This window comes from Gobio gobio (assembly GCF_949357685.1).
Source record: "Gobio gobio genome assembly, chromosome: 2".
In the NCBI taxonomy this organism is placed as follows: domain Eukaryota; kingdom Metazoa; phylum Chordata; class Actinopteri; order Cypriniformes; family Gobionidae; genus Gobio; species Gobio gobio.
This window is the reverse complement of record NC_137098.1, coordinates 39,034,957-39,061,652: the sequence shown is the minus strand read 5'-3', so window position 1 is coordinate 39,061,652 and position 26,696 is coordinate 39,034,957. Positions and strand designations below refer to the sequence as shown.

Below are 26,696 nucleotides of genomic sequence, written 5' to 3'. Positions count from 1 at the left end.
GACATAAGATATTTGTTTACTGGTTGGTAAAAAAAAAATCTAAATTTAAGTGAGTTAATTATCAAATGATCTGCTAGTCAAAATAATCTTAATTCAAACAGAAACGATTTTAGATATTTGGACTGGAAACAGGACAATAGCCTACTAAATTGTAATTTTTTATTTTTTTGCAGTGTATTGTAGCCAACTTCCTCTTTTGTACCTCTCATTATTCCCCACATCAACATTTGACATAAAGTAATTAATTGTGATTATAACGGCTGTTAGCGACAGGTGAACTGATTCAAAATGTAAGCAGAGGGCCAGTTCATACGCGTATACATATCTATGGGCCAGTCTTAAAAAAATGTTTTAAGCAATATTCAATAGACCAGGTAACAGGGGCAGGGGGGTATTCCAGAAAGCAAGGTTAATTTACCGTCACATATTCCCTGAATTCCTGGTTGATTAACCCAAACCTTGCTTACTCGAGGTATGCTGGTTCCAAACACGAGTTCCGGAGCATTTATTATTTTGTTGTTATTATTATTAGTATATAATTTAATTTTCCATTTTGTTTATTTTGTAGCTATTGTTTTATGTGACTCATTCCCCCTTTATTTTGACATTTGATGGCCTGAATCTCGACCGCGTCATCCGTGCTTTATGACAGCGCTGTCTCCCTCGGCCTGAATGAGTGCGGGAGCTGGATAACGGGAACGGCTGAGCGGACACTTGCGGCCAGACTCATGTGTACGTGGAACTCTTGAGCGCGTGCTGCTTGTTTCCCTGGGTCTGTTTTAACGCATTGAGTCAATCTTCCTCTCGAGCACATCCGTAGGTAGGACTTGATACGTGCCCGACGATGCTGGAGACATTTACAGCAAAGCCAACAAAGTCATTCCGCGATTGTTTTTGTATTTTTCGGAAGGTCGGAAGAGACGCAGGAATTAATCCACAGTTGAGAGCATTTTCTTCGGATTAGTGTGTTTTGAGGGAAATATCGCAGTTGGCTGCTAATGTTGCTCAGCTTTAGTGTGCAAGCAAAGCTGCTACGAAGCTAAGCGAGATAGTGGAGGACTTTTTATTCAAATGTCTTTCGAACCGTAGATTGTCTCCAAAGAACTCTAAAAATAACCGGAACTTCATAATATTTCAATATACGGTTCAGCTGCATGAACGTTGCATCTTGGTTGTGGCTGCAAATGGTGTCGACTGATTAGCGATCTAAACTTGTTATGCATCACCAGTGGATCTCTCATCTAATAATGTAGAACTTAGTAATTCTCAAATAATGTATTCCTACATGCAGTTCGTGCATATCGCTTGCAGGAGGATGTCCGGCTAGATCACAGTTGACAATTTTATATGGAGAGGAGTGTAGTGCATCAGTTTTGCATGTTTGGATGGTAAATCAGACACATGTCCTGGTGTTAGTCATTTGACTTTAAAGAGACAGGTCAGATTGGTTACTATTGCGCCTTCTTTTGTTTGGCTTTACGCTGTGTAACTTAACATCATCATCATCATCAATGACTAGTCATGCTATGATTATATAGTGTCAGGAATTCAAAATACTTACCTTTACAGAATCGCTGTCAAATGCCTCTACTGTAATCAAGACCTTGTTGTTACTTGAACTGCTCTTTGATATCCATTGACTGGCTTGCAGAAGACTCTGTCTGCTCCACCATGCGCCTGTCTTCTTTCCTGGCTGTTTTCCGGCCTGCTCTGCCTCTCATCCTGGGCCTCTCTTTGGGCTGTAGCCTCAGTCTCCTTATGGTGTCGTGGACGCAGGGGGAGACCGATGAGTCTTGTGGAGATGAACTGGGAAATGGGAGACTCGTACACAATGGTCATATCAGGGATGTCCAGGATGGACAAGACGGTGATGGCAATGAGGACTTCCAGCCTCGCGTTGTGCCCTATCACAAGGACCCCAACAAACCACACAAGAAAGTTCTCAGGTGAGTCCCCACATGTCAGTGCAGTTTGAAATCTCAGTGAGAAATGGTTCTTTAAGTTGATATGTATAAATCAGTCACAAATTAGACAAGGTCTCAGTATATAAGAACAGAAGGCCATAATGTAAAATTGCAATGAGCCCTACGTAGATCTGAAATGTATTATTATTATTAATAATAATTTTGCAAACACTTATCAGTGTTGCAATCCAAAATTATTTTCAATTACATTTGGCTCGTATTAGCATCATTACTTAATATAGAATTTTTTTATAGGTTTGACTTGACAGTAAGTAGTAGGATAGGATCTCCTCTGTGCTTCTCTCAAAGCTGAATTCTTAACTACTAGCCGCCGACAAAGAATCTCTTATTATTAATATTATTATTATTATTAAAACAAACACCAATGGATGCATATACAGGGCAGCCAGTCAAATGTTGCTGGTTAAATAATGAACAGTTAAACTTTAAATTGTTTGGAATTCAAAAACAAAGTCAGGACTGAAACATCAGTTAAATGAAATCAGATTAAAAAAATAAGAGGGGGTGTGTTTTTTCATCCATAAATCAGCTGATCTCCACAGTTGTCTTTACTTTTACATGTTATGTTTGAACTTCTATTAGAGTAGCAACTTCCTGTTGAAATAAAACAGAGTTGAGTACATTCTACCCTTTCCATTATGAGGAAAATTTATTGTAAAACTTTATTGTAAAATGTTACCAATTAAATTAAAAAGAGTGTTACATTTAATACAATAAAGTGAGTTTCAGTTGGTGCCGGTGCCATTATCCTAATTTCACCAGTAACAAATAATGCTTTATAAATAATTAGGGTGACAATAGGGTGCCATAGCAGAGGTCAAAGGGCATTGAAGCAATTCACTTTAGCGATCATAGTAGCTGTCCCTCATTTGTCTCACTCACCTTTGTAATTGGCTTAGATCTCTATCCCATCATTCTTGGCCAAAACCTTTTCAGAGACAATGTTCTAAATGTACTAGAATCACTGTATTATGCATGCCAGGCGAGTAGTTGGCAATGTCACATTGTAAAGAAACACTACGTGCCTATAGACTGAACACGCAATATTTATGCTCGTGATGTTACATTTTTCATGATGACAAATCAGACATTAACAGTATTGTTTTCAAAAAACTTGCACTTTGAAACCTATTTTCAAATGTTTGTTTTCTCAGACCCCCAAAACGGCATTGTTGTGTATATGAACGGCCAAAACGCATAATGTTTTCCATTTTTAGTTGAAAATGGTGTTGTGTTAACGGCCCCTTAGAATGATTTCTGAAGGATCGTGTCACAGATTCAGCTTTGCTACCACGGGAATAATTACATTTTAAAATAGAAAAGTTATTTTAAAAGGTGATCATTATTGTCAAAATTAGTTTTAACTGTATTTTTGATCAAATAAATGCAGTCTTGTTGAGCATAAGACACTTCTATCAAAAACAAAAAAAAACTTAACGACTTAAACTATTGAACAGTAGTGTATATTTACACTAAAATGAAACATTCAGTGAAAACATCCCGTTTCACATTTTGTTTTTTTTGCCACAGGACTCGCTACATCCACACAGAGCTGGGCATCCGAGAACGGCTCCTGGTGGGCATCCTGAGCTCACGTGCCACTCTGAACACCCTAGGGGTGGCAGTCAACAAAACGGTAGCTCACCATTTTCACCGTACCTTCTTTTTCACTGGCCTACGGAGTGCAAAGGCACCACACGGCATGGCTGTTGTTGCTCATGGTGATGATCGACCCGTCTGGCTGATGTATGAAACCATACGCCACCTTCACCAACACCACGGCAATGAATATGACTGGTTTTACCTTGCGCAAGATGATACGTACACACAAGCTGACAGGATCATGGAGCTGGTTAATCATCTTAGTGCGGGACAGGATATGTACATGGGACGAGCAGAGGAGTTTATAGGTGGTGAAGAACGTGCCCGATATTGCCATGGTGGATATGGGTACCTGTTGTCACGTAGCCTGCTAGCCCGACTGCAGCCCCACCTGGACTCTTGTAGAAATGACATCCTCAGCGTCAGGCCAGATGAGTGGCTCGGTCGCTGCATCATTGATTATTTGGGTCTTAGCTGTGTGGAGAAGCATCAGGTGGGGGAGCACTTTTTAAATCAATGTAAATGAAAAGCTAAAATCACTTGCTTTATAAAATGTGATTGTTTGAGCCACTTGTCTTAAGCCCTATTCGGACGGTAATTGTTTCTTGTGGGGTCATAAGGTATTTTCATCATTGTCGGGGCTAGTCAGTGATTTTATTGCCGTCCGAATCCAGAATGTCAGTGTTTTTCTCCCACCACCCGCGTAAAAATCCCTGGCCAAATGACCTACTGTTTTTTGACAAACACCAAGGTCGTGTGGTCATTTAATTGCCATCTGAATCCACATCTCTGAGTTTTCAAGAATATATCACTTAAAAATGTGTGACCACTGCAGAGTACCGTACGGTTGCGCTTCGCTGTAATTTGGATGCATTTTAAAGATCTAGACTTTAATTACTGAAATGCTGGCAAGTATTTACAAGAGCAATACATTTCATCACCGCTCAAAAAATAAAAAGAAGAAAAGCACGTAAACATTTGAAATAGGCCGTTATTACGGCAGCAATTACATATGTTAAAATAACCAAGCAGCATTATGTTTACCTCATGTAAATAAGAGGCTGTATTAACTTATTTCCGCTCATTTCCATGTGGAATAAAATGACATCCTTTATTTTGAGAGAAAATACAAGACAGAAAACCATTTTAAATATAATGTGCGTCTATATATCTTCATATTTTTAAACTGATTTAAATAATTAAATAATAATTAGGATATTATTTTCCTATTATTATATTAAATATGCATTTATTCTTATTATACCAAGCATGACATTTTATTTAAAGCATACAATCATGTTTTTGACCACGTTCCCAGGTGCGCAGGAACACAAAACTCGCTCCTCCACCGTGAACAAATCACCATCCGAATGCACAAGTTTTATCACTGAGGTGGCATGCAAATTTATTTTTACGGACATCCACATGAGAAACAATTACCGTCCGAATAGGGCTAGAATAAGCACAGTGCCATTTGCTTCTCCTGAAATTGAACATCTCATAGTGAAAACAAAGTAAATATTGTTTGTTCTTTGTCATTTGCAATATCTTGTTTACATCCATTAATTCAGACTAAAACAATGCACAGAGAGAGAATCTGTTTACACCTGGATTGTGATCAGTGCTGTTGTGATCTTTTTAAATGATGTAGGAGATGACCTACCGTTACTTTGAGCTGCAGAAGAACGTGGATCCTGAGCGAGAGGACAGTGCACAGTTTAAAAGCGCCTTCACTGTCCACCCCATCTCTGAACCTGTTCTGATGTATCGCCTACATAAACGCTATAACCAGATTGAACTGGACTGGACCTATGCACAAATTCAGCAGATACAGGTATGTTACTGTACCTCATCTTAGAAGATAATTTCTCTGTTTCATAAAGCTGCTAACTTCTAGCCAGTTATTACCCGTAGGCATGGTTATGATCGTGTCATGCATCTTGACTAAGCTGTGCCTTGTTGAGACCGGCACAATTATGCATTTTATTAAATGCATGCTGTATTTGGATGTGGTATGTCTCTGTTAGATCCGTCAAGATTAAGTACACGTCTTTTTGAGCATATTCACAATGCCAAGGTCAGTTGTAGTTGGTTAATGTGTATACATGATGGACAAAGCTGTGCTACAATCACATTATCTACATACATTAGTCTGACTCTGCAAATAGTTTAGATTTCAGACTAAAGAATTTACATGGCATTTGAAAAGATGATTTAAATTGCACTAAATTTAATCTTTTAGATGCCTAGCTTTGACATACAGCCTTTCATGTCTGGGCAAATATGCTACATAGGTAATAGGTGTTTGCAGCTGTCAGCCAGCCATCATGTGTCTCATAACAGCAGGAAATTAATTATCTCAGCTTTTTCCACTGCCTTTAGTTTGGATAGGATGACTTTGTCTTTGAGTCAAGGAGAAAACTTGCCTTTCTGCATAATAAATGAAGCGATTTGATAGACACACTGTGCCTAAAGCAATAGGCTGAAAATAATAACTTTTTCCCTTTACCATTTTAACTTTATTGCTGCAATGACTTGTTCTGTTGTTTTGGCCGCAGAACCAGATCAATAACATAAGTGAGCTCACTCCAGAGGGCAAAGCTGGAGCCACGTGGCCCATCGGAATCAACCCACCCTTCCGACCCAAAACCCGCTTTGAGGTGATCAACTGGGAATACTTCACTGAAGAGCACATTTATTCGTGTGCCGACAGCTCTCCGAAGTGTGAGCTTCGAGGTGCGGACCGGGCAGATGTCAATTCGGTCCTGGAGACTGCAGTGGGCCGTCTGAACGAGCGATATCAGCCCCAGTTGCGCTTCCGTAAGCGGCGTCTGCTGAACGGGTACCGACGCTTCGACCCCACGCGAGGCATGGAGTATGTGCTGGATTTGGCCCTGGAAGCCTTTACGCAGAAGGGTCACAGTCAGGTCATCGCCAAACGGGTGAGTCTGCTGAAGCCGCTCAGTGCTGTCGAGATCATCCCTATGCCATATGTAACAGAAGCAACGCGGGTACAGGTGATCCTCCCTGTGACGGCACACGATCAAGACTTTGTGGGTAACTTCCTTGACATGTATGTCATGAATGCTCTGGATACCCATGACAATGCTCTGCTCACCTTCTTGTTTGTGTATGACCCCTTCGATGCCCAGCGAGTCAGCCAGACGGACGTCTTTGCCGGTGTCAAAGCCATGATTGGTGAGGTAGAGAAACGTTACAGCGATGTAAAGATTCCCTGGATCAGTGTAAAGACTGAAGTTCCCTCACAGGTCAAGCTGATGGACATCATCTCCAAGAAGCACCCAGTCGACACCCTGTTCTTCCTGGCCAATGTATGGACTGAGGTCAACGCTGACTTCCTCAACCGGTGCCGTATGAACGCTATCAGCAATTGGCAGGTCTTCTTCCCAATCCATTTTCAAGAGTACAGTCCCACTCTGGTCTACCGTGACCAACAGCCTTCTGCCTCCTCATCGTTTGCATCCGAGACGCTGCGCGATGGCCACTTTGACCGCCACGTCTTTGAAGAAGCCTGCTTCTATAATGCAGATTACATGGCTGCCCGCACAAAGATGGCGGCTGACATCTTGGACAATGATGAATTGCTTGAGAGCATGGACGTCTACGAGATCTTTGTCCGTTACTCTGGGTTGCATGTGTTTCGGGCTGTCGAGCCAGCGCTAGTTCAGAAGTATGTGCACAGGGAATGTAACCCGCGGTTCAGCGAGGACATCTATCACCGCTGTGTTCTCAGTAACCTCGAGGGACTGGCCTCTCGATCACACCTAGCAATAGCTTTGTTTGAACAGGAGCAGGCTAACAGTACCTGAACTGACTACTACTGCAACGTTAAGATGGTTTCAACTTCTTGATTCTCATTTAGGTGGCCTTAAGTGACCTACTGATATTGATCGAGTGAATTTCACCCTGATGCTGTGAACTTCTCTGCACAGATCATCCAGTGGCTCAATTCAAGCAAACACAGTGAAGTTACCTGGTTAAAGGGATAGTTCACATAAAATGGAAAATTCTGTCATTTACTCACCCACAAGACTTGTTCTTCTTTGGATCATAAGATATTTTGAAGAATGTTTTTGTTGTACATACAATGAATGTCAAAGGGGATCAATTCATCAACATTTTTCAAAATGTTTTCTGCAGAAAAAAAAAAGAATGTAATTCAGGTTAGAACCAACTCTAAGTTGAGCAAACAATGACAGAATTTCCATTTTCTGAGTGAACGATTCCTTTTAAGGATGCAGATATGGTGGAATTGACTCCTAAATGTGTGACTAATTTAACCAGAGAACAATACTCAGTCTTCATAACTCACTTTTTAAATAAACCCCAGGAATGGGTTTCGCCTCGTTTACATTACTGCCGATGACTGAATGCAGGAACCTGAAGTTAGGAAGTGAAACACACAAGGAACTCATTCATCTTTTACTATATGTATATGTCAGACTTCTGGTGGTTTGTAGAGGTTCTAGTCTCAGCTATGAAAGTAACTTGAGCCATCTTTCTTCCTTCAGATATATGATTGTATGACTTTTAAACAGAATGTGCTGAATATTTCAGGATCGAATAAACAAATTATCTGTGAAACCTGATCATGAATCATGACTATGATGTGCCCAACTGTTGAAACTGTTTTTATCAGGTATCTGAGTTATGTAAAACAGCACCTATAGTGGATGGGGAATAACAACAATATTATATACAAACTTATATACAGTGAGGAAAATAAGTATTTGAACACCCTGCTATTTTGCAAGTTCTCCCACTTAGAAATCATGGAGGGGTCTGAAATTGTCATCGTAGGTGCATGTCCACTGTGAGAGACATAATCTAAAAAAAAATCCAGAAATGTATGATTTTTTTAAACGATTTATTTGTATGATACAGCTGCAAATAAGTATTTGAACACCTGAGAAAATCAATGTTAATATTTGGTAGAGTAGCCTTTGTTTGCAATTACAGAGGTCAAACGTTTCCTGTAGTTTTTCACCAGGTTTGCACACACTGCAGGAGGGATTTTGGCCCACTCCTCCACACAGATCTTCTCTAGATCACTCAGGTTTCTGGCCTGTCGCTGAGAAACACGGAGTTTGAGCTCCCTCCAAAGATTCTCTATTGGGTTTAGGTCTGGAGACTGGCTAGGCCACGCCAGAACCTTGATATGCTTCTTACAGAGCCACTCCTTGGTTATCCTGGCTGTGTGCTTCGGGTCATTGTCATGTTGGAAGACCCAGCCTCGACCCATCTTCAATGCTCTAACTGAGGGAAGGAGGTTGTTCCCCAAAATCTCGCAATACATGGCCCCGGTCATCCTCTTCTTAATACAGTGCAGTCAAACAGGTGCATCTAATTTAGGCTAATAAATGGAGTGAAGGTGGACATTTTAAAGGAAGACTAACAGGTCTTTGAGGGTCAGAATTCTAGCTGATAGACAGGTGTTCAAATACTTATTTGCAGCTGTATCATCCAAATAAATAGTTAAAAAGTCATACATTGTGATTTCTGGATTTTGTTTTTTAGATTATGTCTCTCACAGTGGACATGCACCTACGATGCCAATTTCAGACACCTCCATGATTTCTAAGTGGGAGAACTTGGAGAAAATACTTATTTTTCTCACTGTATGTATTTTCCCAATTCATAAATACATGTATATGGAGCAAATTAACTAGCTTGGTCTGGCTTAACACAGTCTGCTAAATCCCCTCTTCAGTCCCCTCCTCTATGGCTTTTCAACTTTAGATTCAATACACACTGTATGTTCAGAGGGGCCAGAGAGATTAATATGAAATGGCACCTTTCATCTTCCACAGGCTACATGGCTCAATACAGTACATTCTCCATCTAACTGTATGGAAGTCTTATTTCTCCACTCTGCTATTTTCATGAAGCCTATTTCAGAGAACAGAGGACAGAACCCTGTTGATTTTGCCAGGTCAAGAGTAGGTAGGTAGTGAAAGCTTCTTTCAAAGCGGAGGGTGTGGCACGCTGCTGAATACAAACACCATTTACTCCATTAGCATAATAGCACATTTGTCCTAAAAGAGGAGAAAAAAAAATGAAAATACTGAATTTAATCAAAACTACCGCTGAATCCGCACTACTGTAATCATAACGTAATGGATGTCTTTTATTCTCAACTATCGCAATCATATTATCAAATCATGTCTAACTTCATTAGATCCAGTGATTTTTTCTTCTTCTTCCCCTTTTGGATTTCACATAATGCTGTGCTCATCAACTTTTTTTGATCCAAGGCCCACCTTTGTCCTAGAGAATTTTCGAAGGCTCTCCTAAGATTATATGGACCAAATAATGTCTTGTGTCAGATTAATGTAGTGCATCTTTATTTTTTGCATTTTAATTATGCTAATACAACAAATGCGAATAATTTTAAGGCTTATTAAGTTTGCTGAGTCCCCCTAGTAGGCCCTGGACCCTTGGCTGAGAACCACTGCACTAATGCACATTTTAAGAATAAACTCAACACACTTTCAGTATGGTGTTTCATTCACAAACTTTGGCAAGCGCTTGTTTATTTACATCCTCACTATCCTACACAGGTACATCTGTAGTTTAGATCTCTCGCTGAACAGTGGAACAAGGTGAGAAAGCAAACGTACAGACTGTGAGAGGAAAAAAAACAACATAGTGGGTCATTAAAACCTACTTGTTCAGATGTCTGCTGGCAGTACTTCTATGAGAAAACCAGGGAATAAGAATGACACTTTAAACAAACCTAGTTATGATGAAGATTTCAAAGCCCAGTGGAACTCTTTTGAATAATTGAATACATGCATGGCATTTAATCAAAGCTTAGCAATCAGCGTTCATTTTTAGCACCCAAACTGTTTGGATGTTTTCCCTTACAGAAGCACTGGATGCATTTACTGCACCTCAAAAGAGGCTATGATTAAAAACAGGAAAGATGGTAACATTGAACACACGATGGTCAGGTAAAGAAAGCACAGTTGGTGGCTTGGAGCAACATAAGAGCTTACTTTACACACGAGAACAGAAAACCTTGTTCAGTTGCTAACAGCACCGCAGGCAGATGTTATATTGATACAACTGTTACACTTCAAGTTCATAAAGTTCAAAATGGCTGACTATATATACATGTAGTACCCAAAATATTTGATGGGAGGTGCTGTTGTTGCCCAACAGGCTCTGTAAAAATCATTGGTGTGCTTTCCTTATCCACATATTAAATTGCAAAGTCTTTTTAAAAGACAAAACAAAACTAAAAAAGAAAAAAATACATGACCTAAAATGGCCTCTGCTGTACATGTTAGGTTGGTACTGTATGTAGAGGCTGTCATGACCCAGACAGAGAAGGGTCACTAAAGAAACTCAGTGCTCTTCTGATCAACTCCCAAGCAGTCAGAAGGTTTCTTAAGTCCTTGTATGAAAGTATAAAAATGTGTCCATGCAGCATGCATAGGTCTGAAAAAAATACTCTTGAGTGACAACACATTGGTCACCAGCCCTCCTCTCTCCTCACAAGAAGATATGAGGATCACAGGCAAGCTGCAAGAACACACAATAATTGACCTGGACGAGCCATTCTTCAGCTGACAGTAAAGCAGCAGCCGAGGGATGTGATCAAAACCCAGAACGATACTGCAATGATGAAACGAGTCTATAATTCTAGATGGCAGTACAGTGTATCCACATTTCAACATTTATTCCCCTAGTTCATCCTTCATTTCTTTTTGTTTAGGTGACAAAATTGGCATGGAAAGCTTTCGAGGGTTCAGTCAGGATCCATGATTTAGTGCAAAGACTCCATGAGTCATAAAGCAATTTTAAAAAGCATTGTTTTCACAGCTAAGGAGATGCGTATGGGGATAATGTGTCCTTCATCTTTTAAAAAACTTCATCTAGTCTTAAAAGTAATTTAGACCTTTGATAAAACACAAACAACACTAATAAGAAACAAATGCCCGCAGGGTGCACTATTGAAACAGATAAAAAATAAGTCAGGATTCAAAAGAAATTCTCAAAGAAGAGGGTAATGTCATGTGCACAAGTTTTGGTGAAGCATAATAAAAAAATGTCAGAGTATTAACTTTTATCTAGTTGACTGCTGATAATCTGGTTGTTAAGTCTGATGTTACTGCTTCTGGGTCCAAACGCTCCTTCATATCCCAAAACTAAACAACAAACGGTGCTAATATACACTCACGGTGTGCTGTAGTGCAACTGAAAAATCATGATCCTAACCTTCTATCTCCACACCAAAAATCTTAGTTGGCCAGACAGTGATTCATCTTCTCTGTATTGTTAAAATATTGTCATCCGTGAGACTGTGTGTAGACCGTAGGTTTTTAAAAGATTTGCTTAAACGTGAATAAATAGTGCTCAGAAATGGCTGTTGAGTATTTTCACTTGAAAAAGAGTACAGGCTTTAACCCAGAAACAGTATTCAATACGTCACAATTTAACAAGTAGATAATATTTCTAAATAACTTTATCATTATGCTGGGATGGCCTATCTTCTCCATATATGTGACAACGTAAAAACCGTGACCTATCAAATTCCTTCAAAGTGAACTAATGACTATGTCACTATGTTAGTACCGACCTACAAAGGCAAAACGCAGTAACTACACATAATTCAGAGAAAGTAGTGTGAAACCTGATACCAAAATCAATCAAAAACTTTAAAGCCATTTTTTCATTCTCACTCAATTGTGGGTGTAGTTACTGTGTTTTATCTATAATATGGCACACTAGCTTTTAAATACTTGATTAAAACAACCTCATTCAATCTTTCAATGCTTATATACACTATTTACTTGAAAAACGCAGCTAAATGTCATTAGTGTGGCAGGGACAGACAGCAGAGTGTGACATACCCTGTGAGCCACCAGTTCAGTTAATACTGAATGATGCTTCTTTTAAAGATGCCTGCTTCAAAGTACTTCATAAATACACTTCTGAATATAAGTGTATATGATGGAGATAATTATTGTAGCTCCACTGATTCCCAATACTGATAGACATACAAAATGACCTTTTTGATCAATACTGAAGAAAAAATGTGTGGACTAAATTAGAGATGTCATCAATACCTCACCCAAAACACATGTTTATCACATGGAAATTGTGTATAAATGCCAGGAATTGATGATTGAGAGGAAGAAAGGCTGAATCACAACTGAATCAAAGTTGGATCCACAGTCTATGGGACTGAGCCGGCTCTGAAGTCATCAAGTTCAAAATGCTGGTGGACGTGAGTGGTATTAAAAACCAGAAATCCAAAGAATGCATTGTGAGATGACTTCCTCCCGGAATGGAAGACACAGCACTGTGATTGGCTGAAATGCACACACTGTACAATGGAGCTGCAGTGGCTGTCGGAGTAACAAGGTGTGATTTGTCCAGTACAGTAGATTGTAGGTCAGTGACAACAACGATGACTGGACGCACTCAAACCTTCATACACTGCGGACAAAAATGCAGGGACCTCCACAAGGCGGCAGTGTTGTCACAAACGAGCCGTGTTGTCTGAATGTTGTGGGCTCTAGGTGTTCCTCATGGCCAAGGCCTGCTCCAGCTCCTGCCTCCTCTGCTGAATCTTTGGAAGGGGAAAGTAGATTAGAAGACATAGAGCCAGTCAGTTTTTGCAGGCAGTGCAGATAAAAACTACAAGCTCACAAAAGACAATGACATACAACCCGTTACATCCTGTTTTATAGTAGACGAGCAGAAGGTTCACACTAGTAATCGTATATTTTTATACCCTTACCTTGCAGTAGAAGTAACGGCTGACAGCCTCCTGAGACCAAGGCTGATGATAAAACTCTGCTCTCCTCTCTTCCTCTGGGTTCCCAACAACATCTGTCATCAGCTACAAACAATCAAAGGGTGATAACATTTAGAAATGCAGGACAATGACAGGACAAACATGATGCAGGACATTGTTTACAGAGATGGATACAATACACTGAAAGTTTGGGGTCGGTAAGATTATTTAATGTTTTTGAAAGAAGTCTGTTATGCTCTTTATCAAAAATGCAGTAAAAACAAATACCCTTTCTATTTTCATATATTTTAAAATGTAATTAATTCCTGTGATGCAAAGCTGAATTTTCAGCATCACTACTCCAGTCTTCAGTGTCACATGATCCTTCAGAAATCATTCTTACATGCTGATTTGGCGCTCAAGAAACATGTCTGATTATTGTCAATGTAGAAAACAATTAATAGTATTGTGGAAACCATGATACATTTTTTTCAGGATTCTTCTTTAATTAGAAAAAAATCAATAAAAAACAAACGGTACTATATGAGAGCTGTTGAAGCTTTGGATTTTACTAGTTGAAACTGAGCCAGATTTACAGAAGCTTCTACAAGATATTTGCTTCATTGTCAAAGTATGTAATTTCTGTATCATTAACAGCAGCAAACAGATTTAGATTTTTTATTTCCAGAGAGGTTTACGAAACACTCCTACTGCCCCTTCGGACCTGTTCCAAACAGGTAGTCCCGCCCCACACTCATGCCATTGGTTGAGCCAGAAGTTGACATATCAGGCCACTCAAACAAACTGAGCAATGTTTTGAAACCGGCACAGAGCCACTGTGTTTACACTTTTTGGGACGTCAGCCTACAAATGGCTTTCATACATCTGTCTCAGCACATTAAACTGAGATACATACTGTAAAACAGAGAACACACTTCATCTTCAAAAATATACATTATATAAATATCAAGAGTCATATGTGTAGAAGAAAGAAAGCTGGTGCAGACCTTCAGATCTCTGCTCTGGGATTTGAGCCAGTCCTGAATGTAGCCTTTGGGATCCCTGGAGAAGCTGAGCATGAAATCTCTCTGAATCTTCAGCTGATTGATGGACTCAATAGTTTCATGGATCTGCAGGTCATTTAGAACCAGATTGAAAAATCAAAGGGTGTATTCACAGACATGGCAGCACTGCAAAAGTGGTTAAATCCTGATTATTATCCTTATGTCAGTCGAAATGAGAGACCCTATAATTCAGAATAAAATGTCCAGAACTTCAATCATCTGCTCCATATTTGCACTAACCTTGTTGTCCAAAGAGGCGATCTCTTGCTGATTGGCTGTGGAGAGCAGGAAGCTGCTCATTTGTGCTTTAAGGGGATCTTCCACCTCTACATCAATGTCATAGCAAGCCGTCTTTTTCTGATCATTAGGGTCGACACTGTACAAAAATAAGCTCAATAAGAATTCATGTTTTGTATTCTTCAGAAAATGAATAAGAGCAAATTGAAAAGACAAGACACAAAGACTAATCCAAAATACTTCTGTTTTGGATTCCATACATATCTACTCATTAGAGATGTAATGGAGATGAATTATGATGCAAATAAAAACATGACATACTGCATAATGTTTTATTCATGAGTTTAAGGTGGGTAAGATTTAAAGATTTAAGTCTCTTATGCTCACCAAGGCTGCATTTATTATATACACTCACCTAAAGGATTATTAGGAACACCTGTTCAATTTCTCATTAATGCAATTATCTAATCAACCAATCACATGGCAGTTGCTTCAATGCATTTAGGGTTGTGGTCCTGGTCAAGACAATCTCCTGAACTCCAAACTGAATGTCAGAATGGGAAAGAAAGGTGATTTAAGCAATTTTGAGCGTGGCATTGTTGTTGGTGCCAGACGGGCCGGTCTGAGTATTTCACAATCTCAGCTACTGGGATTTTCACGCACAACCATTTCTAGGGTTTACAAAGAATGGTGTGAAAAGGGAAAAGCATCCAGTATGCAGCAGTCCTGTGCGCGAAAATGCCTTGTTGATGCTAGAGGTCAGAGGAGAATGGACCGACTGATTCGAGCAACTTTGACTGAAATAACCACTTGTTACAAACGAGGTATGCAGCAAAGCATTTGTGAAGCCACAACACGCACAACCTTGAGGCAGATGGGCTACAACAGCAGAAGACCCCACCGGGTACCACTCATCTCCACTACAAATAGGAAAAAGAGGCTACAATTTGCACAAGCTCACCAAAATTGGACAGTTGAAGACTGGAAAAATGTTGCCTGGTCTGATGAGTCTCGATTTCTGTTGAGACATTCAGATGGAAGAGTCAGAATTTGGCATAAACAGAATGAGAACATGGATCCATCATGCCTTGTTACTACTGTGCAGGCTGGTGGTGGTGGTGTAATGGTGTGGGGGATGTTTTCTTGGCACACTTTAGGCCCCTTAGTGCCAATTGGACATTGTTTAAATGCCACGGCCTACCTGAGCATTGTTTCTGACCATGTCCATCCCTTTATGACCACCATGTACCCATACTCTAATGGCTACTTCCAGCAGGATAATGCACCATGTCACAAAGCTCGAATCATTTTAAATTGGTTTCTTGAACATGACAATGAGTTCACTGTACTAAAATGGCCCCCACAGTCACCAGATCTCAACCCAATAGAGCATCTTTGGGATGTGGTGGAATGGGAGCTTCGTGCCCTGGATGTGCATCGCACAAATCTCCATCAACTGCAAGATGCTATCCTATCAATATGGGCCAACATTTCTAAAGAATGCTTTCAGCACCTTGTTAAATCAATGCCACGTAGAATTAAGGCAGTTCTGAAGGCGAAAGGGGGTAAAACACAGTATTAGTATGCTGTTCCTAATAATCCTTTAGGTGAGTGTATTATTAATATTTACAATTTAATAATACTGTTTTCCATTCTAATATATTTTAAAATGTAATTTATTCCTGTGATGGGATGGCAAGCCAAATTTTCAGCATCATTACTCCATTCTTAGTGTCTCATATTTCTCTTAAGAAATCATTCTAATATCGCTGCTAAAGAATTGCTTATTTTGTAAGCATCTTATTTTGGTAGATATCTGCAATAAATATGATACATTCGTACAGACAAGCAAGTAGAAGAACAAAATCACATAAATAGGCAGCCAAACCTAATAATGTGGTTGATGACAATAGGGTCGGGGGGCAGTAGAAGGTTGGTGAGGCGCTGTGGAATTTCAGAGAACTTCAGGCGTGGACAATCAAAGATCTGTGAGGGTAGATGAGGCCAGAAACACAAAGATTTCTTGATTTAAATATTGTATACTGTCTTTACATAATAATTCCAACATGTTTCTGTGATGTTTGGAAGTATCATTTTAAATATCAAATACATTTTAAGGGTTTAACTGAAGCGGTTTCATTCAATAATTACAGATTGTGATGAATGTTAATCAATGCTTCTAATCAACCATACCTGTTGGAAGTACTTGTCACAGTTGATGTACTCCTTGTCATGTGAGTCCTGCAGTTTGTTGGTTTTGACATACTGCCAGAGGGCCTGTATGATACTGGAGCGAGTCTGTGTGTGTATGCCGAGCAGACGAGCCAGACGCGGATCAAGCTTAAACTGAGGAGGCTGCATGCAGGACACAAGAGTATTATGCTTTTCATTCATTTAATACATTATTAAGTTCAATTAACTTTTTTTATTTTTTATTTAAAAAAGTCGATTTTGGATTAAACTGGGTAACAGCAATTTTTTTATTTCACAAAATAAAGCATTACAAAATTATTAATAATAAGTAAACCTGCTGCTCACAGAGTTCCTGTCCTGTTCTAATATACTCATATATGTGATATTCACCCTTCACTATTATGTTCACCATTTTATAAACTTATTATTTCAATGAAACTTTCTGGAAAACTCAAAGCTTTGCGGCCTGAAAAAAATGTACCATCAAAAAGCAAGGACAATTTGTTCTAAAATTTGACATGACAATGATACAATTTAATTTTGCAGTTCTTGATCAATAGTCTTCAGCTGATATACATGTAAACATCACTGGACGCATTTTGTTGTCTTTACCTGATAATCCAGCATTAACAGCAGGGTGCAGCGCACGTTAACATCTCCAGGCCTCTTCACCTGGAAACCGTCTGTCTCCTGAGTGGTTGCAGTTCGATGCCACTGCGGAAGACAAGAGAAATCAACATGATTGCACACTAAGCAACTAATGAAAAGCAAAAACACACAGATTTGCAGTAACTGAAAAGAATAACTTCAATAACAGCATCACCACACATCTTTAATGAACAAAGTGCTGTATGGCATGTTTGTATGTACTATAATATAATATAATATACTGTAGGACATAAATAAGAATATAATACATAAATAAATATAAGATATTTATAGTGGTTTTAGCTCTTGGTTTTAAGAATTGCAAATATTGATAGATTTTCATTTAGGAAATCAAACACCAACCTCAACCAAATGGTTATCAGGGCCGTAAAGGTCTTTGTCAAGCTCAATCACCAGACTCTTGAAGAATGAGGAGAACTTCCTCTTCAACTTGCCTGGCTGTCAATGAAAGCATGAATACAGTTTTCAGAGTGTGCCACTGAGCAAACTGTCCAGTTTCAAGTATGAACACATTTTTGGAAAACAAGAACCTTACACCACACCATAAAATTTCCGGGTAGACTTTCTAAGGAAGAGAACGGCCTAAATGTTCAAATGAAATGTGGCATACTGGTGGATGATTTGCTGTGCAGGACAACATTCCATTCAGCCCAGAGACGGCATGAGTCCTTCAAGCTATCATCAATAAGTACTAGTTTCATTTCTTTCTGCATGGAAAAGCATGCCTCAAGAGTATTAGCTAAACGGGTCTTGGTTAGAGACTGAACCAAAAGGCTGAATTTATGCTGCATTGCGTAAACCTTTAAGAATTTAGTCCTCGTGCTTCAGTTCATCTTCAAAAACCTTACAGTATATTTAACTGTAAACCAAATGTACTGATGGGCTGCAATCACATGAATCAAACCGCTACATTAACAAAGAAAACAGCAACATTCGATATTATCTTATAGACTTATGATTGCACTGATGACAGTATGTGTCTTTCTATTTTTATTCTGCTATCTTTACATGGGTAATTGGTATCGTTACATAGATATAAAGGTCATGAATGTCAAAGTATTTTTTCTTAGATAAGAAACATTTTGCAGCCATGGCTCCAGCACTTGTTTTGTGGCAGTAGATGAAGGGAACATGCTTGAGCGAAAACAAACGTGCGATGAGCCTCAGCTTCAGCTCAATCATTCTGATGGAAACCACTTATCAGACTTCAGGGCATTGTCAATGAAAACATAAAATATACTTGTGCGATGCCTTATTACAGACAGCAGGCAAGTTAGCTAAATCTACATTTAAATAGGGAAACAATTTCTGGTAACTTTTGGTTATTCGTTACTAATGTACTTATTCCTGTGGGTGGAGTTTACTCCATATAATCAGCACTTCATGAATAGTTATGCCACGTCCCTTCCTGGCATCTCACAGTGATTACGATGCAAAAGCAACAGGTTTTTTTTTTAAACTGATCATGACTTTATTTTAAAGTCGGTTATCACAGTCAGTAATTATATTAAATTATCGACTGTGATGGTAAATTTATCTTTCAAACCAGTCTAATGCTAACATGTATAATATTCATGTTTTACATTTGGGTAGTACTGCCACTGTAAGTGTATTACAGGACTAATGCTTTTTAGGTTGAAATTTCTTTCTGACAATGAAAGCATGCCACAAATGCTGTCGCCAGAGCTTCAGATGTCATTAAACCAAGAATTTTCCTATAAGATACGCATTGTTGGTTAAAAGGAGGCAGGCATACAAATATCAAGTCAATGGACCCACAGAACTTTCTGGCACGTATGTTTGGATGGAGGCTGGGAAGTGATCTCACATGTCTGTGGTCAAGACTCAGAGTCTGGGAGAGTATATTTAAACTTACTAATTCAAAAGACACATAGCTGCCATTCACAAGTCATGATGTCAGAGACAAAAAGCACATGATCAAACATTGCAGACAGTTTATGTGTGATATTTATTCCCAATAAAAGCACCAAAGCAAAAGCACCTCAGTGTTTTATAGTAAAAGCTGTTTTGTGCAATTATTGATTAAATTGCAATTGACTCACATCATCCAGCAGTTTGCCCTCCACACGCAGCTCCCAGGATGCAATGCTGCCTTCAGAGTCATCTGCATCAGGCTTGGCAGGGTTAAACGTGTTGGAGATGTAGAGACGCAGTTTTCGCTTTTGCTTCAAATGGGGGGAAAAAGAGTTTATCTGAATATTTATCTTCATCCAATCCTCATGATGATATTAGTATGCTCACAAAAATACAGATGCATTATGCTGGGAAAAATGCTTTTAAGCTGATAATTTAAAAAATATTAGAAGCTAGACACTGATTAATGATACCAGCCTCATTTTATGCTCATTTAAGTGGTTTTGTGTCTTATCCTGTTGATTTATGCAAGCAATATTTAAAATGGTTCAGCAAGAGACTGCAGATGAAAATTCTTGTCCCAAGGTTCCTTCTAACAAATGTGTTTTAAAAGGCCTGATATATAGGTTAACAAAAGTGCAAAGACATTTTTTTTTTAATTGGTTAAATAAAACAGATCTGTTCTGAAACATGAAATTAAAAAGAATATATGGATCGTGGGGATGAGAAATACCTTCATGGGTCTCTTAAGTGCCTCTTGGATGTCCACCCGTTTGCGCATTATGGTCTGGTCTAATTTGCGCTCGAATGCCAACAGATCCATATACGCCTGTGACTCCGGAACAAGCTCACGAATCTGAAAAAGGAATTCAATAAAACCTAATTTTGTAAATAGGAGCATTGGTAAGGAAATACAAACAATCCTAGTTATTTTCCTCTCTTGTTCTGTTGACGATAGACTGAGTGTTTTGTCAATGACTAATGCATCTGGCATCTCCACTGGAGCTGTATCTATCTATATTGCCTGATAACACACACACACACACACACACACACACACACACACACACACACACACACACACACACACACACACACACACGGTGCTGATTATCTTATCTAACACAACCAACTCATAGTGACACGGTGACTATAAAAAACTAAGAACAGAATCATCCATAAACAATAACAATTAAGTCCTATTTTACAGATTAAATTATAAATAACAGATTTCAACCAACAAAAATCAACATGAACACACAGCAGTAATGCTGTCATATATTTTAGATTATTTATGTATTGTAATATTGTCTAGAATAGATATTATCTAAAGAAAAACTCTGGATATTCTCTGCAATGTACAATATTTAAAAAAAGTCCTGCTGTCAGTGTAGAGTATATCTGCATTGTCTGGTTATGGTGACAATTACTGAATGCAAAAACATTTTTTGTCCATCGTATCGCTTGCTTGGTAGAGGATTTTGCCCCTCTAAAAGGCCGAGATAGAGAACAGACGTGCACGCCCGTGCATCTTCATCCGTGCACATTTGCACACGCAAAAAAAAACCCTAAAAAACACACAGTCAAACCAATGAAAGCAATGAAAAGGCTCAGATCTCTTACTCACCCTTTGTGGAAGGATCTTATCAGCCATCTTCCTCCTCTTGGCACTGCAGAAAGAGGGAGAAAGGGGAAACGGAGAGGAAAGGCAGAAAAAAACCCAAGATGTTACTATGGAGACTGACAGTGGAGCACCCGGGACATCTGCTAAAATTCTGGGGCTGGTCCAGGATGCGGGAAAACCGGTGTGGGAGCGTGTGTGTGTGCCTTCGCCAGCCCAGATGGTGCTGGCAACCATTGGCACAGAGGACGTTACTAGAATCAACTAGAATCGTTACTGCTTAAACTTGCACAAGTTGAAGCTTGGAAAGCAGCAGAGGTCCACAGGACCAGCTCATGGTGTGTTGTATGCAAGTATATTTGTGCTCATATTTGAATATTTCTTTAAGCAGAAAAGGTAATGTTGTTTACGTATTTTGTACACTCAAAAGCAGGATCCGTATAGGTAACAATCACCAAAACAAAACCTAAAAGTGCAAATTAATCCACAATGAATCTTTGGGTGGAACTCGCTAGCTTATGAGCGTAAAATAAAGAGAAGTAGAAATAAAATAATAAAGATGAAATAAAATTAAATATTAACACACTTTTGCTTTTTTCACCAGCAATATATTTATCCCATCAACTAAAAACCGCACAACTCAGTCGGCCTGACTTATTAATACATATTTAGTTATTTGTGAAAACATTTAGAGATGACGCTTTACATTGAAGTTTAAAACAAATTCTCACATACTACATCTGTCATCATGCCATGCAACAGGACATGCAAGCACATCCATGCCAAATTCAGCAAAATATTTAAAAACTTTAAGATTTTTTTTAGTTCTTGACTCAAATGTCAGGTTAGATCGAATAGACTGACATCAGCTGATCTACAACTGAATTAAAACATTGCTGTATGAAGGAATAATCTTTGATAATAACCATGAAACATCAAGCTTGTAGTAAATCAGAAGTGAGGGGGGAAATCCTTGTTAGGGATACGTCTCTGGAGACAAGATGTGCCAGGGTAAAGGGGTCAAGGCTCGGGACAAGGGTGGGATCAAAACGTGTGAATCCATCATGCAGCAGAATAAACTCCTACTTTGATCCGAGTGTGGGATCTGATTGGGCCTCTCTCATGTCCATCTGCCTCCCTGGCATCTCATTTGGTCCAGGAAATCCCACAGGCTTCCTGATGGCATTTGAAGGGTCCTTCATTAGAGTGTACTGAGTGTGTTTGTGTGCAAGTTAAGAATTGCTGAATATTTTGACGACACATTACAAAAAGCTGAATACACAAAACAGACAACATGGGAGTTGCACAAGAAACAGCAGAACTAGAGGCCAAAGGATCTGATAAGCCATGTGTGGGTATTACACACAGACACATACAACTATTGCATTGATTAGTCTGATGTGAGACAGGAGGGTTGTAGCAATGCAAGATAATGTTACACTAATGTGTCAGACAAGGTCGACAGACAGAATGAGCAAGAATGTGAATCAATGGAGCTGAGTCAGAGAAGACACAACAGAGAGAGAGAGAGCGAGAGAGAGAGATATCCAGAAAAAAAACCCAGAAGAAACAAGTATTATATAAAATATTTCTCAGTATGTGTCCCCTTTCTGTCACAACAGCACAGTCAGTGGTTTGCCAGCAGATTAAAGACTCCACAGATCAGATTAACTGCAACTAAACAACCACCACTGCCCGAACTAAGACATATGTCACAGAGATTTGTGATGCAAGACCGCAAAGTGACCCCAGAGTGACCCAAGAACAAACAGTGCAAATGAAATCAGAAGAAATAAACATTCTCATAAGAAAGATGCAAAATGAGAGCAATGTATTTCTCCACAGTCGATGTGAAACTGCTCAGCGACATGATGCAATTAAAGACAAACAGAAGATGTTGATGTCTAATATACAGCAACTCTATATGGAGTGAAATTTTAGACTAATGAGATTTCACTGTGGACGGGGCTACCCAGCACACCACCACTGAAATTCACTAGTTAAGTTGTGACGCATCAACCTTCCGATAATACTGTTTTTGGGCCGAGGCGTCTTCTCTGTTTCAACTGTATACTTAAGTAAAATTCAAGTATATTTTTAAGTATAAAGTATACTAATATCAATGTACTAGAGGTATACTTGTAAGTGTACTGTTTCAATACTTCTTGGGACTAAATTGGCCCATTTGCTAGTGTATAAATGTATAAGTTTAAGTAAACTTAAAGTGTAACACTAGTAAACTTTGAGTACACAACTAGTTTACAACTAAGCTTTTCGTTTGTACTTCAATTATACTACAAGTGAACTTATAGGTATACTGATAATTTACTAGATTTTTTTTTGTTTATGAAAATACACTTTGAAGTAATCTACTAGTTTAGTAGTTTTATACTTCAAATATACTTGTAAGTTTTCTTTTTGAACATAACATCATACTTATAGTTTAATATTCTATATATTATTTTATCACTTTACAGGGAGTGCAGAATTATTAGGCACGTTGATTTTCTGATCATATTTTTTTTCCAGGCACATTTGATCAATTCCAAACCACAGTAATCCTAATAACTACTATTGATTTAGTATTTAATAATGTATAAGTGATATATAATTGTTCATGAAGGCTGGAAATGAAAAACACCTTATATTCAGGTGTGCAGAATTATTAGGCATGTTTTCTTTTACAGATAAATTGAGCCAAAAAAGAGATTTAACTCAGACTGAAAAGTCAAAAAGTATTAAATGCCCATGAGAATGATGCAATACTAATGCAATACTAGACATTGCAGTTAAGGCATGACCATTGGACAGTGAAATGCTCGTTGGGTCAGCAGGGTCAGACAAGAACATGTGGCGGAGAAAAGACACCTGTTAACTGCAAAAGAATTAAGAATTAAGGGTGAAACCATCAGGAACCATTTAGTCTCCAGCGCCACCATTTTCCAAAGCTGCAACCTACCTGGAGTCTCCAGAAGTGCAAGGTGTCAGGATCTCAGAGACTTCAGTTAGGTAAAGAATCCTAAAAAATTACCCCCACTAAATAAGAATCATAAGCTGAAGTGTTGTAAAATACATGAAGAAGGTTTTTTTATAGGCTTTATGGACAGATAGGTTGAGAATGACTCTTGAAGGACCAGCACCACATCCTCTAGTACCATTGTTTGAAGAATTCATCTTCCAGAATCTGACAGTACGTTTTGGGAGTTCATATTAGTCCATCCTGAAGTCCGTTTTGCAGAGATAGACTAAAAATGAACTCCCAAAACGTACTGCCAGATTCTGGAAGATGAATTCTTCAAACAATGGTACTAGAGGATGTGGTGCTGGTCCTTCAAGAGTCACTCTCAACCTATCTGTCCATAAAGCCTATAAAAAAACCTTCTTCATGTATTTTACAACACTTCAGCTTGTGATTCTTATCTAGTGGGGGTCATTTTTTAGGATTCTTTACCTAACTGAAGTCTCTGAGATCCTGACACCTTGCACTTCTGGAGACTCCAGGTAGGTTGCAGCTTTGGAAAATGGTGGCGCTGGAGACTAAATGGTTCCTGATGGTTTCACCCTTAATTCTTAATTCTTTTGCAGTTAACAGGTGTCTTTTCTCCGCCACATGTTCTTGTCTGACCCTGCTGACCCAACGAGCATTTCACTGTCCAATGGTCATGCCTTAACTGCAATGTCTAGTATTGCATTAGTATTGCATCCTTCTCATGGGCATTTAATACTTTTTGACTTTTCAGTCTGAGTTAAATCTCTTTTTTGGCTCAATTTATCTGTAAAAGAAAACATGCCTAATAATTCTGCACACCTGAATATAAGGTGATTTTCATTTCCAGCCTTCATGAACAATTATATATCACTTATACATTATTAAATACTAAATCAATAGTAGTTATTAGGATTACTGTGGTTTGGAATTGGTCAAATGTGCCTGAAAAAAAATATGATCAGAAAATCAACGTGCCTAATAATTCTGCACTCCCTGTAAAGGGTTAGTTGACCCAAAAATGAAATTTCTGTCATTAATTACTCACCCTCATGTCGGTCAAAACCCATAAGACCTTCATTCATCTTCAGAACACAAATTAAGATATTTTTAATGACATCCGAGAGCTCCCATAGACAGCAATGAAATTACCACTTTCAAGATCCAGAAAGGTAGTAAAAACTACCTTATTTGTTAAAATAGTTCATGTATAAGTAGTGGTTCAACCTTAATGTTATGAAGCGACAAGAATACTTTTTGTGCAGAACAAACTAAAATAACGACTATTCAACTATTTTTTCTTTTCCGTAAACAGCGTCGGAGACTGACACAGATGTGGTTACTCAGATACTCAGAATTAGGAACATATATGATTTATTTATAAATCAATATTTTCAAACAATGTAAGTTTATAAGACAGTATGTGAAACTTTGTGAAAAAAGTATTTCATAGGCTACTCAATCAAAAGAGTAAACACAACTATAAGCCAAGTATACTTAAAGCTGCAGTCCGTAACTTTTTGCGCTCTAGCGGTTAATAAACAGAACTGCATGCGTCTTGCGGAAGACAAAAACACGGTTTGGAAAATGGATTCATGTTGTACATTCTCATTATATAATTTTTGTAAATCTTGAACACAAAAAAAGTTACGGACAGCAGCTTTATGTATATCTCGATTAAGTGCAATTTTAAGTATATTTATATGAGATGTACATAAAAAGTAGACAAAGTATCCTGTCTTTTTTAATTTAAAAGAAGTATACTAATAGCACACTTGAATAAACTTCTTTTTCGTAAGGGCTGTAGCACACGTTTAAGCAAATCTTTTAAAAACCTATAGTGTCAAAATACAGTTTCTGGGTTCACAGTGTCCCGGATGCCAATATTTTTATGATTCAGAAAAGATGAATCACTCTCTGGCCAACTAGGATTTCAGTGTGGAGATTAAGGTTAGGATTTCAGAAGTACTACAGCACCCCGTGAGTGTATATTAACACAGTTTTTTGTTTGCTTTTGGGATCTGAAGGAGCGTTTGGACCTGGAAACTGTGACGTCCGACTTATCATCCAGATAGAAATCAAGTAAGATACAACATATCTTGTTGCTCCCTGTGATCAGTTAGGACAAAAACTATACATGAAAGAGAAACTTTTCTTTATCATTTTGACAGAGTAAGACTAGGAAAACATGAAATCTACATCAATACAGTCATAACCACTTTATTGTTAAGAGCTGTTTGCTATATTTTTGTAAACATACATTATTGTGCTTCCCATTAAGCTGAATGTACAGAAATAAAACCTCATGCCAGCCAGGATAAGGCCATTCTGTTGAAACATACAGAATTGAGTTCTTGTCAAAGGAAAAAACACATCTTCCCATCCAACCATCAATGCAACAGAGGCAATCGACATACTCAGTCAAAACCCATTCAGCTCTGACTGCATTGAACACTTCATTTCCGGTTTGTCTGTACTATAGATTCTAGGAATACAGTGACAGTGTACTGGACTGCACCAAGGGGTTCATACAGGAGTGTTGTCTAGGATTGAAGACCTTCCAAACTCAAGGCTATTATACACTTTCAAAGTCTTTTTTCCATGCTAATCTTAACCCTAGGTTACAGTAAATGTCATAATTGAATCACCCTCATGTCCATCCAAATCTGTATGACTTTCTTCTGTGAAGATATTT

At 38.6% G+C, this 26,696-nt stretch overlaps 2 protein-coding genes across 10 annotated transcripts in view; one reads left to right on the top strand and one right to left on the bottom strand.

Annotated features, from left to right (window-relative positions):
- The first annotated feature begins 603 nt into the window (after nucleotides 1–603).
- Nucleotides 604–8,196, top strand: chpf2 (chondroitin polymerizing factor 2). 2 transcript variants are annotated; one of them, XM_079843944.1, is made up of 5 exons: nucleotides 604–820; nucleotides 1,652–1,946; nucleotides 3,516–4,080; nucleotides 5,239–5,421; nucleotides 6,146–8,196. In XM_079843944.1, exons 2-5 carry the CDS (start codon nucleotides 1,672–1,674, stop codon nucleotides 7,415–7,417), a joined length of 2,295 nt encoding a protein of 764 aa, XP_079700070.1. In that variant the 5' UTR covers nucleotides 604–820; nucleotides 1,652–1,671; the 3' UTR covers nucleotides 7,418–8,196. The 2 variants fall into 2 exon arrangements, with proteins under 2 accessions (XP_079700070.1, XP_079700071.1); XM_079843945.1 differs by having other exon boundaries at nucleotides 605–732.
- Nucleotides 8,197–10,103: 1,907 nt separating this feature from the next.
- smarcd3b (SWI/SNF related BAF chromatin remodeling complex subunit D3b) overlaps nucleotides 10,104–26,696 on the bottom strand; it is a 49,978-nt gene continuing 33,385 nt past the window's right edge. For 2 of the 8 annotated variants that reach the window (XM_079846136.1, XM_079846134.1), the window contains exons 3-15: nucleotides 22,102–22,191; nucleotides 21,022–21,064; nucleotides 20,128–20,250; nucleotides 19,583–19,705; nucleotides 17,862–17,957; nucleotides 17,463–17,564; nucleotides 16,851–17,012; nucleotides 16,546–16,643; nucleotides 15,619–15,675; nucleotides 14,661–14,796; nucleotides 14,364–14,486; nucleotides 13,360–13,461; nucleotides 10,105–13,188 (exon numbers count right to left, since the gene is read on the bottom strand). In XM_079846136.1, the coding sequence (XP_079702262.1) occupies nucleotides 13,135–13,188; nucleotides 13,360–13,461; nucleotides 14,364–14,486; nucleotides 14,661–14,796; nucleotides 15,619–15,675; nucleotides 16,546–16,643; nucleotides 16,851–17,012; nucleotides 17,463–17,564; nucleotides 17,862–17,957; nucleotides 19,583–19,705; nucleotides 20,128–20,250; nucleotides 21,022–21,064; nucleotides 22,102–22,191 (1,309 nt within the window). In that variant the 3' untranslated portion in view covers nucleotides 10,105–13,134. Of the gene's footprint in view, nucleotides 13,189–13,359; nucleotides 13,462–14,363; nucleotides 14,487–14,660; nucleotides 14,797–15,618; nucleotides 15,676–16,545; nucleotides 16,644–16,850; nucleotides 17,013–17,462; nucleotides 17,565–17,861; nucleotides 17,958–19,582; nucleotides 19,706–20,127; nucleotides 20,251–21,021; nucleotides 21,065–22,101; nucleotides 22,192–26,696 lie in introns of all 8 variants that reach the window. The other 6 variants (XM_079846140.1, XM_079846137.1, XM_079846141.1 and 3 more) reach the window with 4 other exon arrangements.